The 18,308-nt window shown below is 37.1% G+C and overlaps 1 protein-coding gene across 1 annotated transcript in view; it reads right to left on the minus strand.

Moving 5' to 3' along the window:
- Positions 1-18,308, minus strand: part of RORB (RAR related orphan receptor B) — a 202,962-nt gene that overhangs the window by 55,073 nt on the left and 129,581 nt on the right. Inside the window, exon 2 of the mRNA XM_037797309.1 lies at positions 3,894-3,979. Coding sequence (XP_037653237.1) covers positions 3,894-3,979 — 86 coding nt within the window. The remainder of the gene's footprint in view (positions 1-3,893; positions 3,980-18,308) is intronic.

Below are 18,308 nucleotides of genomic sequence, written 5' to 3' on the forward strand. Positions count from 1 at the left end.
TCAGAAGAGAAACAAAGACACCATTAACTCATGCATTTACTGCATTTTCTACAATGGATACGACTGAGTTCAATTTTCAGAATTCTTTGGCTACCTCTCCTTAGGTAGCATCCAAGTGTTTCTGTTGGAGGAAATATGTACTATCTCCAGATAGATGAAAGTGTCATTCATTCATTCATTGAATCAATCAATCAATCAATGCTTACTAAGGATATTTGTGAGATGTGATGTTCGTGCATAAAAAAAAACGACAAGGCTTTTGACCCCAAAGAGCAGTGGTTATGGGTGGTGAAGGAGGATGAGGGGAGTGTCACCTATAGACGAATAATGAAAAAACTTGATGGGGACAATAACCCAGGCTTGTGTGAGATGATGTGGGTGTTAGGAATTTGGGGGTATTAGTAGCAATGGGGAGCATGTGCTTAATATGTGTATTATTTTCCTAGTGTCCAAGAAGCATTTTTTTCCCATATCAGATTACTGAATTTGGCCAGGATGCATCTGGAAAGTTGTTTCTAAACCAGTGATGAGTCTTGTAATCAACCACATTGTTGCATAAAGGAAATATGGTATATAAACTGTTCAAAAAAAAATAAGTAATAAGTAAAAGCTAAACAAATGGTTTTGGCTTGCCTCAGGTAGCAGGTAATAGGAGGTTTTCATGCAATTAAGTTTGGGTCCTCTTGTTACAAAATGAATGGCCATGGACCATACGCTATGTGAAAGTATCATCCATCCATTCATTCATCCATTTAATCAGTTTCCCTAATCTCTGTTTGCTCTTGGACTTTCTAAAGCATTGCAGCTGAGATGCAAAATGTCAAGAGCAAAGTGATGGTCTACATTACTCCTTACTAAGAAAAGATAACCACAACATCATCCTTTGGAAGGAGGAAGCCTAGAAAAGTTCGGAGATGGTAAGCCCAATATCCGTCTTGTCACCTGACTTCAAACAGCTCTGTGTCTCTTGAACTATCAATAGTAGGATAAAGCAGGGCTGGGACTAGGGTGAGGGTAAGTAAGGCATTCACCTTTGGTGCAAAATTTAAGGGTGGCCAAAAAACTCAAAAATCAAGATAAAAAATATTTTAATGCAATATGTTAAAAATCAACATTAATGCAAAAAAATCAAGAATTTAAAATAAAAACAGGATCAATATTATTGATTTTTCCTTTTGCCTGAGTCTCTAGTGCGGCATGGCATGGTACTGCAAAGGAGAGCTTGGCCACCCTACGTGAAATTTCAGAAATGGATGTGTGGTCAAGGATCTCCTTAGATAGAAAGAGTCATAATTCATTCTGTGGTTGTAAGCCCAGTGCCATTCAACATAAAAAGATTAGTTCTGTCCCCATATACCCACGTGTATTATTTATTTAATGGACCAGTAATGGCAGAATGAGATATCTGATTGTCCAGTTGGACTGAATTCATAGAGACCCTTAAAAGAGGGCTTACATTCAAGCCCCCAGAAATTGCAATCATGTGTTCATATACCATATACCATCAGAAAGTATAAACTCAGCCTATCAGCTTTGATTAAAGATGACCTGAAACTTACATTTTAAGGAAGTATTGCATGCTTTTAGTCTTTGGATACTCAAGTACCACTTAGCAAAAGAGTTGACAGGAAAGACTTTTCTAAAGTCACAGCTACAGCCCTAATTTAAGGCCAATTTGACATTAATTGTGAAGCATTTCTTGCTTATCTGTTGCTCATTATTGCAAAAGAGGTTTTTGGCATGAAAAAGAGATTCTGTCTCAACTTTTATTGACTGAATAGGGATTTGAATAAATGCACAAGCAAAATTGATGTTATTTAAAAATGGGTTGTTTATATTGACTTGAAAACAGTGTTACAAAAATTCTGAGGATGATATTGAATGTGATAATTTTGGCACCTTATTCTTAACAGAATTTCTTGAATTTTCTGTTTGTAGAAAAATGTAGCATGTTTATAAATATGGGTTTTTCTATGAAATTAAGAAAACAGTGTGTACAATGTTATTTTAACTAAAACCTCAGAATATGCTTCATAACAGCAGCAAAATTTCTTTGATCATGGATTCCTCCTTTAAATTGTAAGGTATAGATGACAGGAGATTATAAACACTCATTCCTGGCCATTACAGACCAGTTGGATTATATTTGCCTATAGCCCAATCTTTTGGAAATTACTGTTGAAAATATGTTGACTGCTTAACATGAACATATACCCAGTTTTTAAAATCAACCATTTTCCATTATGCAATGAGATACAAAACATCTCTGCTTTGACACTGATCTAAAAAACATTTTTTAGTGGATATTATGTGAACTAGACCAGAGGTCTTAAAGTTGCATAACAAGGTAATGGAGTGGTGGAAATGCTTTCAAGGGGGAAGGTTCCCATGACAAAATTATTAATATTTACAGAGAAAACTATTTGTCTACCTGCCCAGAGGAAGTAATAACTTATTCTAGGAGGCTTAAAAAATTTCTGACGTAATTTTGCTTTCTTGTTTCTTCTTCTTGAGTTGAAAAAGGTGCATTAGGGGGGATAATTTAATTCTTAATACAGGTCTGTAGAGGAACAGAATGCAGGTCAGTATACTGATGGATTAGTGCACATAGTTATGTTATTCTCTCCTCTCCACACTAATCTCCCACTTTGTTCTCATTTATTTATTTTTCTTTTCTTCCCTTCAGTTTCAATTCCAGGAATCATCTTTTTTGAGACCATTATGAAAACCTTGTCAATTTTTCACAGAGCATCACTATTTGACAGTTATAGGGTGCTTTGTTTCACTTATATTTGAAAATCTCTTAAGATTAATATTGGATCTTCGAATCTAGGACTGTACTACTCCTTCAGTTTACTGACATAAAATTAAAGATTTAGTTTGCCTGCATCTCTGTGAAAAACACTGTTGCCAGTAATTGTACCATTGTATAACCTTTTCCTTCCCAGATTCTAGCTGCATTTTATTTATATTGGTTACAAATTGCCCTTTAGAATTAGTTGTAACAATGTTTTTATTTCCCTTTGATATTTAATCTTGCACTCTTTCTTTCCTTTTAAGGATTAATTTTTAAAGTTTACTGTTCAATTGCAAATTTCTCTTATTTCAGATTAGATCTATGCTAATTGCTCTTCCCCCAGCTTTTTATTTTAAAAGTGCAATTTACCCATAGGGATTAGTTTGTCCTTGGAAGGATTCGTATACACAGGAGGGGAAATTCTGAACTAAGGACAAACACCCATGTTTCGAGCCATGTTCTCTCACCAACAAGATCAGTGATTTTGACCAAATGGCATAATCTTGTTTAGGCCTCAGGTCCTCATTCATAAAATGAGGTTGGGTCAATGATTTCTAAATTGATTTAGATTATCTGGTCCTCTTCTAACATTCTATGCCTCTAGTTTGCTTTTCTTTTCCTGAAATGTGAGAATAAGGGATAATCAAACACATTTTGCAATTGTTACCTTGACTTCCTCTTTTTCAAGCAGATAGATAAATATTTATGCCCACTGGCTTACAATCTTTATTTTAACCTTTAGTTCTATTGAATAGTAATAAATGTCCTAGAGTTTAAAGGACATAATCCTGCTAAAATAGCTAGAGTCAATATTTATATCCTGTAAATAAATGTATTCAAATAATTTAAGCTTTCAAATAAGAATCCATTTTTAAGAAGCTGCTGCCCAGTTAGACAATTAAAGGTGAAAGGCAAAAGAACAGAAAATCTATCCACCACCCACCTACCCACCAAGCAAGAATTCCTGAGAGCCAGCAGTAGGCCCAAGAGTCCTTAGAAGCCCTTCTTTAAAAAGGTGTCACCCCATGTATCATGAAGCACACAAATGCCTGAGGCACACAGATGCTGAGGACAGCGCTGTGTTCAAGTCCCATACCTTGCAGCCTTCACACGTGATGACTCCGTAGTGGATCCCAGAGGACTTATCGCCACAAATTTTGCATGGTATCACTTCAATTTGTGCTGAAAGGGGAAAACAAACATTTTGAGCTTACAAAGTTTTCTTTTGCCTATTACCCTTCCTTTCTCCCTCCCGTTCTCTCCGCTGTCACGATAGAAGGGGGTGAGGGTGTGGGTACCATTACAATTTGAATGGCTTTCCCAAGCTTCTTCTCAGGGAAGGGGCATCCATCCATCATTATTTGCTTTGTTTATTTTAAACTGAACAATGTAACCAAGGACCAGAATTTTTCTAAACTTTTGATACCACTGCTTTCTCCCTTTAAGTCTTGGTGTGGAAATAGCGTGACTCAAAAATTCTTTGAACCCGTGGCTTTGGTTTTCATGTTTCAGACTTGGAACAAGTTATTGAGCGCTGTCACATTGCCTTATTTCAGTGATAGTTTACGTAAGGTAAATAAAGCAAAACAGGCATTGGGTGCCTTACACATTCACCTGACTGGATATTTACTTTTGAAAATGCCATATTTACTGTGCATGCTCTATGTGTCCACTATGCTAAGGAAGGCTGCTGGCACAGGATATGTTATGTTAATGACACCGATAAGTTAACTGATGAAATAAAATGAATACATGAAGAGATCAGAGAAAAAATGACAAATTATGGGCACATTAACTATGAAGTCAATACAAACTGAAATAGTTTCATTGGAGATTGATTTTGAAGCTCGTGTAGGGTTTGGTCAGTCTGAAGTCAAAGGAGAGAGCATTTCTGCTAGGAGAACTTGGGATGATTGTGGCTTGTAATCATTGAGGCAAGTGTCCTGTCTAAATGGAAGGTGTGTATTTGCAAATTTGGGTCATATGATTGCATACTATGGGTAGATGCTGGATTATGGATTAGGCAGAGAACTTTGCACCTGATCCCACTGGCCATAGGAAATCAGGGGTGAGGGAATGATTAGAGTGGTGTTTGGGGTACATTAGAAAGATGAGTTTGGTAGGCTACCAGAAATAAGCCTGGAAGACCAACTAAGATCTTCCTATAATCCTGAAAGTGTGGATTACACTGGTGGAGGGTAAATGGAAAGGAAGAGGCAAAGAGAAAGGTGCTTCAAAGGCAGAAAGGAGAAGAAATGGTGAAATAAAGATACAGAGGTGAAAACTGATAAAATAATTGAAGGTGACTTCTGGTTTCCTAGCCTTGAGAGTAAGATTAAATAGTAGGTTTAATAAAAATGAGGATGTTGGTAAGGAAACTTCTTTATGGAGGATGGCAGATTACGGGATTTCCATTTTGCATGTGTGAATTTTGTATGAGATCTATATGAAGATGTCCTGCAGGCACCTGTAGAAAGAACCTCTTGAAAAGATGATTCTAAGTCATCAGCATAAAAGTTATGGATTAATCCTTGAGAAAAAATTTAATGTAGTAATTCCTGTATCTCTGGTAGTATTCTAAGAGTTGTTAAAATTATCCAAATGAGAGAGATGTGGCATCCCCTTCCCAAATTTTTAAGATAAAAATGCAAAATATACTTTAAAATGCTTTGTACACCATATCTTCTACTTGGGTGCCTTTGTACAGCTTCTCACCCTTGAATGCATCGAGTATATATATGAGGGACATTACTCTCTTTTTCTTATTGCTTTACTTTTTTTTTTTTTTTTTTTTTTTTTTAATAGTGCTGAGATTTAGGATCGCACTTTAAATTTTGGGGGATAAATATTCCACAAGAGCTTCATGTCACCTCTATAAGCAAAAAACATTCAGTGTTATGCTCCTGTTTTTCACATGAGAAAACTGAGGACTCAGGTGGTTAATGCTACTCTTGACTTGGGAAGTGGCAAAATCAGAAATTACCCAATTTTGCTGATACTTCACTGAGTAACCCGAATGCAATTTTGTAGGCTCAATTATGTACTCCAGAAAAAAACATTATTCTTAATCCAATTCCTGTGGTGTGAACCATTGTAAATAGAACCTTCTGAAGATATTATTTCAGTTAAGGTGGGGCCAACTGAATTAGAATGGGTCTTAATCTTATTACTGAAAGACTTGTAAAAAGAGAAAGGAGGAGAGAGGCCAAAAGCTGGAAGTCTGCGGAACCGGAAGAGAAAGGATGGGATATTGCCACTTAGCAGGAAAGCCCAAGAACTCAAGGATTAACAGCTAGCCAGAATGCTACCAACCCCGCAAGGAAGCAAGCTTTCTCACCAATGCATTGATTTGGACTTCTGGTCTCTGAAACAGTGAGCGAACACATTCCTATTGTTTAAGCCAAACCATCCTCTGGTGTTTGTCAAAGCAACTTGAAATCTAAGACACTATGTTATTAATTTATTCCAATAGCACCAGTTAAAGAGATAATGATGAAAAAACATTAGAAGAAAAAAAAATCAACTAAAAAACTTAATAGACTAAATATTTCTATTTACTTCTGTTTCTTTTAGCTTTAAGATTACATGAACTAGTACCTATTTGCAAGATTTTGTTATATAGGGGAAATACAAGATTTGGCGTCATTCTATTCTGTTCTCTTGAATTCCGGCCCCTATTCTGTGAGCCACTGGGGCCAAGGCCAGGCTAAAATCTCCAATCTTCTGATTTTGGTTTATAAAGCTTAGCTGACAAACCTCAGATTTATGAGAATGAAATGAGATATTTTATGTATTAGAAGTATCTGGAAAAAGTAAAGAGCTACAAAATGTCTGTCTTCATCATCATCATCATCATCATCATCATTATCAGAAACATCATTAACTAATATTTCTAAAGCTCTTGGGCAACAATTATGAGAAGCCACATTATCTCTTTATTAAAGATCTTTTAAAAAAATAACCTAATGTATAACAATGTAACATATTTGGATTATTTTAGTGATAAGCTTTTAAACAGTGAATTGGTTTTAATGATTGCAAAATTGACTAAACATTCCAGGTATTCATTGTATAGTTTTTAGGCCTATATGATATTAACTCTGAGTCTCTCTTTGCATAAATTACTCCCCAGGGAGTAGCTTACACGTGGGGAGAATCTGCTTCAATAAGTTCTTAATTATAAAATGATCTAACTCTAAAGGAAATGAAAATAGAGGTAATTTGCCCCCTGGGGTATGAGAAGATGTTTTTGAAAGCCACAAAGGTTACCTTACACAACTTCGGAAATACAAACGGGATAAAGAATGATTTGATAGAGCATCTGCATATTTATACATATTTATAATCCTAGCTCAACATGTAATCCTGAAGAACTATAAACAGTTTTAAAGAGAAAGAAGGCATTTAAAAGGGTATGTGGGGAGTTTGAGCCCTCTCTCCCCCACTGTGATAGCCTCTGGTCTCTCTCTTTTTCTCTATCACATTAGCCTTCTAGTCTCTTTCTTCTTTATTGCATATAACTTTGAATAAATTCATCCTTGCCTATTTTTTAAAAAATGATGTATGTGTGTTGCTGTGTGTGGAAGGAGGTTATCGGTTTGAAAAACCTATGATGATTTTTACCTATTACGGCAGAATGCATCATCTGAGATTTATTATAGATGAAGACAAATTTAAAGTACTAAGTTTTTCATTTTCTCTCATTTAAAACACCATTTCTGAGCTACAACCATTTCTGAACTACAACTTTCTTGTTCATACTATATATTTCATAAAGCACATCTTCAAGACAGAGTATTTCAGACATTGATTAGGGCAACAGATCACAATATTGCTCCAATATTTGCCATTTCTAAATGTCTTGCCATTATACTAGTGATAACCTCCTGCGGACCTGTCTTGTGGTGAATGCAGATCTAGTGACATGCTATTTATCACAGCTTCAAACTGAACATCTAGGAAGGATTTGTGCTTGGACTCCACCAGCTGTGACCATGAAAGTGATAGAAAAAAAACTGAGGAGAGGAGCTCAAATTTGTACTTTTGTTTGACTCGTGGACCAATTCAACAATGGCATTCTCTGGGAGGCAACGAGAGATGGCTTGAGATATGCTCATGTTTTCAATTTCTTACATATTCCTCTCACCTTTCTGCTGGTAATCCTTGGCGGAGACGGTAATTAAACTTTTATTTACCAATTAAATATTTTTGTTTATGAAAGCAATCGTATGACGACCTTCAGGGAGAGGAGCATTCTCACAGTGTCAAAGTATGTCATGAAAGATTTAAAATAATTTGATTTTTAACCTTATGTTAGAATAATTTATAAAATATACTTAATTTAATAGCAGGCAGGTAGCTCCTGTTGAACAATTCGGGAGTAGCCAAAATGTTCTCCCTTTTCTTGGCCATTCTCTACACACTTTATTCCCTTCCTCCTCCCCTTCAAGTAACTCCTAAAGGCCATTCCTTGCTTAGAGTCCCTGGCTATAGCTTCCCAGAGGCCACTGCCACGTTTTCAGTTCCACCTGCTTATCTAAACCTACACATCTTTAGCTTTGCTCCCTGAGAACCCCACTGGTGACAGAAGGTATTAAGGTTAGATAAACAATCCAGGCTAATGAGTTAACTAGAAAATGTATCACTGTGCTTCAATAAAATACCTTAACTCTTGAAAGCATGATAGTAATAACAGACTTTTCAGGTACTTTCTGGTTGGAGGAAATATTTTTACTTTGTCTGCTTTGTGGCTCTCTTCCCACTGTTCCAACTCTTTACCTCAACCTGGCTAATCTTCTACTATGGGCATTTTAAGTCCATTGAATGCAGGGACCATACCATACTTCTTTTTAGAATGTTTTCTATGGTGCTTACTAGAGAATTCTTGTAACTTCTTACAGCAGTCATCCTGAACATTTGTTTCTTTTTTTTTTTTCAGTACAGCCATGAGATTTGACACACTCCCATTTGGAAAAGAAACTAAGCTATAGTGACTTGCCATATATGAAGTAGAGAGAATAAATCTCAGAATTAAGTGAAGGGAATTAAATGACTCAAGGTATTATCAGGAATTCTCTGTACCATGTAAACCAGCTGCAAAAGAGTTAAAACCCAGGGACAGAGCCAGACCTGAAAATATTAAAGTGTGACCAGAAGTTCTCTCCATACTTCCTGACCTTTGGTTTGGGGCTATAATTGCAAGTCTTTTATTTTCCAACATTTTTTTTTTTTTTTTTTTTGCCTTAAGGGAATAAGAAGCATCTCCCTGTATATGGCAAGAAGCTCTGATTCCTGGGCACTGGGCTTGCCTGTTGGCTTCTGTTTCCTGGGATTTTACAGTTATGCTAAAAGTGGGCAGTCCTGAAAAGCTCATACTGAGTGAAGCACAATTTACACATATAGGAATTTCTAATAAAGACGACTACTTTGGTTTAAAATCCTTTTGCAGATGGTCTCAGTAGCCCAAGTTGTAGCTTATCTATCCAAATTGTATCTCATTTACCATCTGTGATAAATCCCAGTTAAAATCCCCATTTGCACTCTTTCCCTCTCTCATTGGCAGACTGATAATTACATTCTTCTATTAGGTAAAAATCTTCTGATGTCATGTGACAGCAAACATAAAGGCCTATGATGAAGCAGAGATTCAAATCTGATTTGTCAGACAATTGCCCCAAGGTTTGGTGGGGTTCAAGCATGGAAAAATGGGACCCTCATGAAAAAAGTAAAAGTCTTTAAGCTTTTGCCTCAATATCAGGTTAAATTGTGATTCTAAAAGATTTCTGACATTGGATCAGGTTTGTGTCCAAATATATCTCATCAGGGCAGATAGCGTCTTAACCCCAGCTTCGTGTCCAAATCCTAAATACAGTTCATGAAATTCAGTGCACTCTAATTCCTACTATAATGCCTGCACACTTATCAGCATCTGGGGTCTCCCTCCCATCTCAGATGCTTCTCCGTAATATTCCAGATGGTGGACTTCTTGTCCATCCAGCTGATAGATATCTTTTAAATGAAGTAAAGATAATATTGAACTTTATGTTATAATAATTCCCTAAACTATATTATCATTGGAGCTAAAGTAAGAAAAAATTTACTACCATATTCATAATGCAAAAAACAATTTTTTTCAAAAAGCATAATTTGTAGGATTATCATGGAGGGAGTTTATTTATCTTTTACATATGAGCATTTATCCCCAAGAGTTGCTTGTCTATGGAGTAATGGAACAACAGAGAATGAAACTGATGAATAAAATGACAGCAATTAATGTAATAATTAATAGTAATTACAGATAATAAGTTAAGTATTCTTCTTGTAAGCCTAGCAAATCATTTTTATAGGTCATAGTGGTTTTAATTCATAATTTATGAATGAATTCCCATTAAATGCATTTTGTTTTGCCAAGGTTTGATTATAATGGGATAATGTGTGTGTAGGACCTGATATCATTCAGGGTGATAGCAGTTAATGACTTCCATGACCATGCCACTCAAAGTGTGGTCCAGAGACCAGGAGTAGCTGCATCACCTAGCAGCATGTTAAAAATGCAGAATATCAGATCCCATTCAAGACCAAGTGAATCAGCATTTGCTTTTTTCTTTTTTTTTTTTAATAATTACATACTTTGCTTTTATTACTGAAAAATCAACATTTCCCCTTGTTGCTACTGTATCTTGCAGTTTATCACTAAAAACTTCATTTATTAGGTGAACATTAGGTTATTTTCAATTTCCCTTATTATAAATGATGCTCCAAGGAACATCTTTACAGAACAGTCTTTGCTTGAATTTAAGATTTTTCCAAATGACAAACTCCTAGAAATTGACAGGGCAGGATTTGGACTAAAGCTCCAAAGAAAAATGTTTTCTGCAAGCCTGTCTCTGGATATTGGAGATCTACTTGGGATTTGAGTCCCAGAGTCCAAACAGGGTAAGGAGAAAATCCACAAGAGAAAGGGGACAACAGAAGATTGGTTACATAAGGGGATTGATCCAATGTCTAAATTATTAAGAATGATGGGAGCCAGGTTTCTCATTATCTGAAAGGGAACTATAAATATGGGCAGAGAGAAAACTACAAAGACCCGTATGTTGGATTAGAATTGGATGTGTGTGCATATGAATCTCCAATATAGATAGAAATGTGGTTGTAAATGTGTGTATATGTATATATACACGTATACACACATGTATGTATGAATATACATGCATATATTTCTTGGCTGTGTCCGCTCACTGGGATTTGGAGCAGCAAACCCAATAGCAATGAGTATAACTAGGGTCCAGATCTTGGCTTCTAAATACCATTTGCTACTAAGGACTCTTTGAAATAATGGCTAATTCCAGAACTGGGACAGGTAACACAAGATGAGCTTCGAACATCTTGTGCCAGAAAGCAAGGAATTGCTCAAAGATGGTGGAGTTATCTCTAAAAGACACTGAACCCAGCTTGAAAGGCCTCCTGCTTGCCAAATTGGGGAAAATCTGAGCACCAAAATAAATACTAACAGTCATAGACATATTCCATTGAATAAAATAGAGACTAAGGATCCATAGAGATATAAATAAATAGAGTATTTACATAGTTTCAAAGTATCTGCCCACAAAACTCTTATCAGTTACTATAGAAAAGAGTATAAACAAAGGAAATATCACTGGTAAAGGAATAAATGGAAATCATATGACACCTCATTAGGTGCAGTGAGAATATAGCATCACTTCTGTAATATGCCTGCCCAAGATGCATAACCCAATTCTAATCATAAGAAACACTAGAAACACCTAAATTGATGGAGGTTCTTCAAAATAACTGGCCTATAATTCTCATACATGTCAAGGCTGAAAGTCAAGGAAATCCTGAAAAACTGTTCCAGATTAAAGAAAATTAAAGAGACATGACAAAGAGAAGCAACTTGCCATTCTGAACTGAATTCTTTTGCTATAAAGGACATTACTGGGACAACTGGAAAAATTTGAATAGAGTCTGAGGACAAGGTGGTAGACATGCATCAATGATAATTTCCTGATTCTGAGATGGCTATATTGTGGCTATGGAGAATTTTCCTGTCTGTACATAATACATAATATAAAGTATAACGGAGTGATAGAGCATCAGGTCGGCAACTTTGTCTCAAGTGGCTCCCTCCCACTCCCACATGAGATATTACAGCCTCACTTCACCTGCACTCAAGATGCTGTCCTTCTGATTCAACTGTACAAGTTTTTACTCCCCCAAGCATTACATCCCCTCTTTTCCCCCTATTTTTTTTACTGTGAACTTCAACATATGTATATAACAGTGATAACTTTCAACGTACAATTTAATAAGTAGTCAGAGAGCAAATCTCAAAGAATGTCATGGGTCACAGTTCCACAATTTCAGCCATTTCCATTATTGTAAAATATAACATACATACAGAAGGGTGTCAATTCTCGATGTACAGCTCAACAAGCAGTCATACAGGTAATTTCAAAAATTGTTATGGGTTGCAGTTCCACAGTCTCAGTCCCTTCCCTATTATGCAATACAAGGTATAAACAGAAAGGTGAAGACCTTCAAGGCACAATTCAATGAGCAGCTATAGAGCAAATCCCCAAGGGTGCTACAGGCTTGAGTTCCACCATGTCATTTACCTCCTTCCAGCCCTTCCAACACCCCAGCATCCAAAAATATATATATATATATATATAATTATATAAAGATTCAGTATTCATAGACCTTTGTTCAATCTTATCTTGTTTTTTGCTACTCCTTCCTGTCACTTAATTTCTTTCTCCATCTTCAGGGGTGTCCAGGCAGTGAGCACCCTAACTTGTTCATATTAAAAGGGGTACACCCCCTTTTGAAACAGGCCCAGAGATGCAACACAAGAGTAATTGGATTGGGGTGAAATATTTCGGTTTAAGTTTTCGCTCTTCATTTTCTGGTTGGGTGACACTGAGCATGGAAGACCCAGTGCCTTCACCTCAAGCTCCCCTGCTACCGTGTGGAGCAAGCAATGCTGCTCCCGATGGCTGGCCTCCCAGGTTCAGCAGAGATCCAGGTTACACTCAACTGGGTCCGCAACACCCTGCCCAGACACTCCCTCCATAAGCAGCACACGCTGGCCGACGGTAGCAACGCCTTGGTTGGCAGAAAGGTGAGCACGTGCTCCAACACCTCTGTGAGGTTACTCAACTAAAGTTGAGTACTTGGGGGGTCTGTGGAGGAGGGGTCGCGACAATAAACCACCACCATCCACCGGCTCCATTCCTCACTCACCTGCCCAGAGCAAATACCAGCATTTGCTTTTTAACAAACCCCTCAGGTCATTCACCCAGATGGAAGTTCATGAAGCACTGTTCTATGATGACCAGGTAATCACAGTTGTAGCTACTCTGAGAACTGATGGGATTTTTAATTTCCCTGGCATTAAAAGAGAAACGCCACTGGATTCTTCAACACCAGTTTCTGCTATTGCCTTTTAGGCATTCCTGGTTTGGTCAAAAGGCAGTAGGACCATTCAAGGGTTAGTAACAAAAAACTCTGGTTATTAATTGACAAGGCAGAAGAAAGAGAAGCCACTGTATTCCCAGAAACATCTTGCATTACTGTAATTAACACCCAATGTACCAGGTTTCCTTTGAAGATTTAACGATTGTCAGCAGTGCCTGTATCTTCTTCACATTCTAGTACTGTGTGGTAGGTAGTGCATCCTCTCTCTTTTTCAACCCCAAGACACATTCTTGGGGCTGTGCCTCCTCACTAACACTCTGGATTGGTGGAGGCAGGGATGTCGAGCAATTCTGGAAACTGAGAAATGTCCTTGTTATTCAAAGTGCCGTCCCACCACCGGAAGCATCTGCGAGACCCGGGCACTTGACAGCAATGCAGACTCGTAGGCTTCCACCTTGGATCTACAGAATCTGAGTCTGCATTGTAACAATATCCCGGTGATCCATACGCACAGCCAAGTTTTAGAAGTTCTGGTAGAGAAAGGCAAGACAATCTGCAATTTAACTCTCGGGTTGTCTGTCCCCAAGCCCCAGCTCACTGTGAAGAGAAATTTCTATTCAAAAAGAAATGATGTCATCTATTTGATAGCTGATATTTCCAGTTACAAAAAGAATAAAACAGCAATTATTTTGCTCCGGTGAATAAAAGTTGTGTCTCTTTAGTTCCTTACTATTTTTTCTGAGTCTCGTTCTTTAGACTCCTTTTAGTGAAGACTTTCAGCAGGAAGCTCATGCCTGTGTGTAGCACTTTCACTGAAGCACAGGCGGTGGGAGACCTCTACAAGCCAAGTCATGCAGAGGATTCAGAGTGACCAGGCAGAGTTCACATCTGTGAGAAAAAAATCCAAAAGGAGCAAAAAAGCTTCCTTGGGGAAGGTGGAAAAAATAACACAGCTTTTCTATTTTAAAAATCAAATTGCACCAAGTTTACTTTTTTGATAGAGGTAGGGAGGATCATCTGAGATGGTCTAACGAAGACAAGTAAGGAGGACTTTTAGGAACAAGCTAGTTCGATTCAGTGAACATTTAAGACACAGATAAAAGCAAAACCAAGTTTCTATCTTCAAAATGACTTTCTTTGCCACCAGAGGGATGACCCAGGGAAAATTTTGTATGAACAGATAGTCCAATGTGACATTAAGGAATTTCCAGGTGTAGAACACCTTGGACATTTAATGAAATGGATGATCTTTCCATAAGAACTCATAATTTAGGAACTAATTTCCTGGATTATCTGGGAGAAATTTGATATTTTTTTAAAACAGAGATGATACTAAAATGGCCAAATAGTCTGCAAGTTTCTCCACTGAGGAGTACATTATTGTATCAACTATGTTCTAGCAAATTTGTAATTCAGCTCCCATTGTTTCCACATTAAATCTTGAGATGAACAGAAATTACAGAATTGAAGACAATCTTGATTCTTATTTCATCTCTAGAGAGAGGAACGTGTTCAGAGGTCAGAAAAAGCATGTTGGGATTTAGTTCATTCTTACACATATGGACTTTTAAAAAAGGACAGATATAGAATTTAAAGGAAAGTATTTTCATCTGCAAGCAGCACCGGACATTCTTTTAGGGGTATAATGATAATTTAGTGTCAGTCTAGAAACTCTCTCTTGTAGTGTCACCCAGTGTCACCCTATGCCAAATGTCACAAAAGCTCTTTATCAAAATGGGACTGAGCAAAGGCTTGGACACCCAACAAATATAGAATTATTAGTGCATGGCTTCCACAAAGAATGAAGTGCCTGTTCTGCTGATACTGCACACTTCCCCTAAAGAGATTACCAGCGTAATCCTAAATATTATAGGACCCAAGCTATCTTATTTTTGAGCTCATCAGATCCAGCATGCTGCACATAAGCTCTAGCAGCTTTATTCAGTGTTTGTGTAAGCTGGTGAAGGAGTTGTATGAACAATGATAACCGTACCTTCTGCCCACAATCCTCTCCATAGTGTTGCCATAAAAATTAGTAAGCACAGATACAGTGGTTTTCAACTTGCATCTTAACAACTTCCTCCTTTTGAACTGTTCGTGTACCAGCAGAACATTCACAATTGCTTTCTGACTGTTTATAATAACATTTTGAATGGAGATGTTTGTGAGCGACCCATTTGTTAGCCGTGTTTCAAATAGACTGATTTGTACCAAAGGCATTTTGATGCTACTAGGTAGATTGGATTGGTAGGAAAAAAGGCTTTTTTGGTCATATGTTTAGAGATTTGAGTTACTTCTACAGCAGCAGAGCTATTTTAACAGGAAAATGTTTGAGGAAAAAGACATTGGTGAATGCCAGAAATTGCTAAGCACAGCATCAAGTGTTTTATTGTAGAAACAAACAAATAAAAAAGCCTCAGCTTTAATTTAGAATATTCCTTTTAATCCCACTAAAATTTAAGAGGAAAAGAAACATACCTGATTCTCTTTGCAAATTGTTAACATATACTTTATTTAAAAGAATGAGTCATGTATGCGTTTATATAAGTCCCCATAATCAAATACTGTGTCTTACGTGATTTTACAACAAAAGACAATTTCATGTTTTTGTGGGTTTTTTACACCAAATGAGGAGAGAAAGGAAAATTTCTGTTCACCTATGAGTCTCTGCTAATTGCAACTCAGACCTAAATAGGATTAAGTACATAGACATTAAGATGTCTGTTGTTATTAATTGCTAAACAACAATAGCCACAATACCCTGAGTAAATCTGTCAGTAGTAAGGATAAATAGTTGTTTAAAGACTCCACTGATGTCAGAACTGCAATTGCTTATAATTGCTTATTTTACTAACAAGGTTTTTAAAAACGTATATTTTAAAATAGGTGAATAACTCGATAGGAATGACACCTATTCTTTTCTAAAAATACAGGCAACACTTCAGAAGATCTTAGCATTGCAGAGAGATGTAATTCTGATTTTATATAACATTTGAAGGGGTTTTTGTTTGATGAATAACATTTTGTGAATAATTGTAAGCATACTTGAAACTAAATTATATTATTTTTTTAATGATTTCCAACTGCTATTCATTGTTATCTTGTACTAGCAAAGAAATGACAATAAATTATGTGCCACTAAAACAGATGCTCAAAACCTGCCTGTATTATAAGATAACGTGTGTTTAGGAACTATGCCACTTAACAAATATTTAGAAGAAAAGCTCAAGCATAATTCACCTCATTAATAATTATCCAGCCAAATATAATTTTTGGGGGGAAATAAATTTCTTACATGTGAGAAAATATCTAGTATAATATATTTATAAACGAAATACATATTTTAAAGATTAGTAATGTTATATAATTATAATCCTAGCAATGCCAGTGACTAAAATAAAAGCTACAAGATTATGACAAGGATGTTTATACAGCAAATGTTAGTGTAATATGGTGGATGTTTAGTTGAATTTAATCTCAAAAACCTATGCACCTGGTAATTTACATCAGGATATGTTCACTGGTGTAAAATTAAGCCTGTATGGCTTGTTTATTATATGCATTCCCACATCAGAGAATATTTTATTGTTCCCACACCTCATCATCAATTTATTTTGCTGAAAGCTTGTAAACACTTCCTTTCTTGCCTGGAGGGTAGTTCATACAGCTAAACGTCAGAAGAGAGAAGAAAATGCAAAACTCACCAGTGGCGTCAGCTTTAGTTTTGAGCTGGTTCTCACACATTTTGATGTAGCAATGAAAAGTCCTAACTGACAAATATGACTCTTTTTGCTAGAGGACTGATGTCTGCCCCTGTGCTATCCCACAACCAGAATCCCAACAGACTGCATTAATGAGATTAAATGAAAGAGGAGTTAAAGGCATCAACTGTTCCATTTCATTAAGTAAGGGTGAAAGACTGCTCAGGCAAAGAAGGCAGGAGGGTGATTTTTTTTTCTTTTTGCCACTGTGTATTCACTAAAGCGTTCAGCATTTGCGAAATCACACAGACACACACACACACACACACACACACACACACACACACATACACCATCTTTCTCCCCCCAAAGTCATATAGATACCTATAATTCCTGCACTTAAATTCCCCTTAGTTTTCATCCTGTTAGGAAAACAGATCCAATATGTGTATGACGTGTATGTAACAAGAGTCCCCCCTGTAACTATAAAACTATAACATAATTTTCCTTCAGAATCTGCATCCGATTATTTTAGACCCTCCTACTGAGATCCAGTGATGAAGGAGTCCATAAAGGAATGCCATGCTCCTGTTCTGCCAAACACTGGATCACAAGCAGTCCATGAAGTAATGAACACAGCATTTCACGGGGACGAAGAAAACTCTCATGCCTTACAGCAGAGCAGTGCCGAGGTCTGGGAACCAGTTTGGGGACTTGAGGCTGGGCAGGTCACTTGGCCCCAATCCTGACATCTTGGTGTGCCTCAGTGTTCTCACTTATAAAATAGAAATGATGCAGACACACTGACAGAAATTTCTGATCCTCACCCCTTGTGACTAGGAGGGATAAATATATGAGTATGTAAAAATTGCTTTGACTTCCATAAAAAGCGTGCCCTGTATGTGAGCACGAAATGCTCACCTGAGTGTCAGCTTTATTTAGCTTTTGCTTTGAGTTAATAAAGTGCTTCAATGATGAATCTCAAATCTTTCCCTTCACTCCTCACCTTTCCCTACCATCAGCAGTTCTGGGTCTCTTTTCACTAATCATTTGTCACAAACGGTTTCTTGATCTCCTTTCCTTCCACTCCTTTCTTCTCTCAAAAGTCTCCACCTTTTCCTGGCCTACATTGTAGTAGAACTGCTTTTTATGGGAAGCAGGGCAAGGGACGAATTGATGGTTGGCAGAGGTTAAGTAGTATTGACAGCACGAAATAGCTGAACCCAGTGGTTCTCAGCTCTGGATGCCCATTAGAATAACCTGGAGAGCTTCAGAATATTGATGCCCGATGACTCCTGCCAACCTTAGTTATTTGGTATGGGGCCAAGGCCTCTGTATTTTTTTGAACATCTCCAAAGTGTTCTAAGGGG

This window comes from Choloepus didactylus, chromosome 10 (genome assembly GCF_015220235.1).
Source record: "Choloepus didactylus isolate mChoDid1 chromosome 10, mChoDid1.pri, whole genome shotgun sequence".
Lineage (NCBI taxonomy): Eukaryota > Metazoa > Chordata > Mammalia > Pilosa > Megalonychidae > Choloepus > Choloepus didactylus.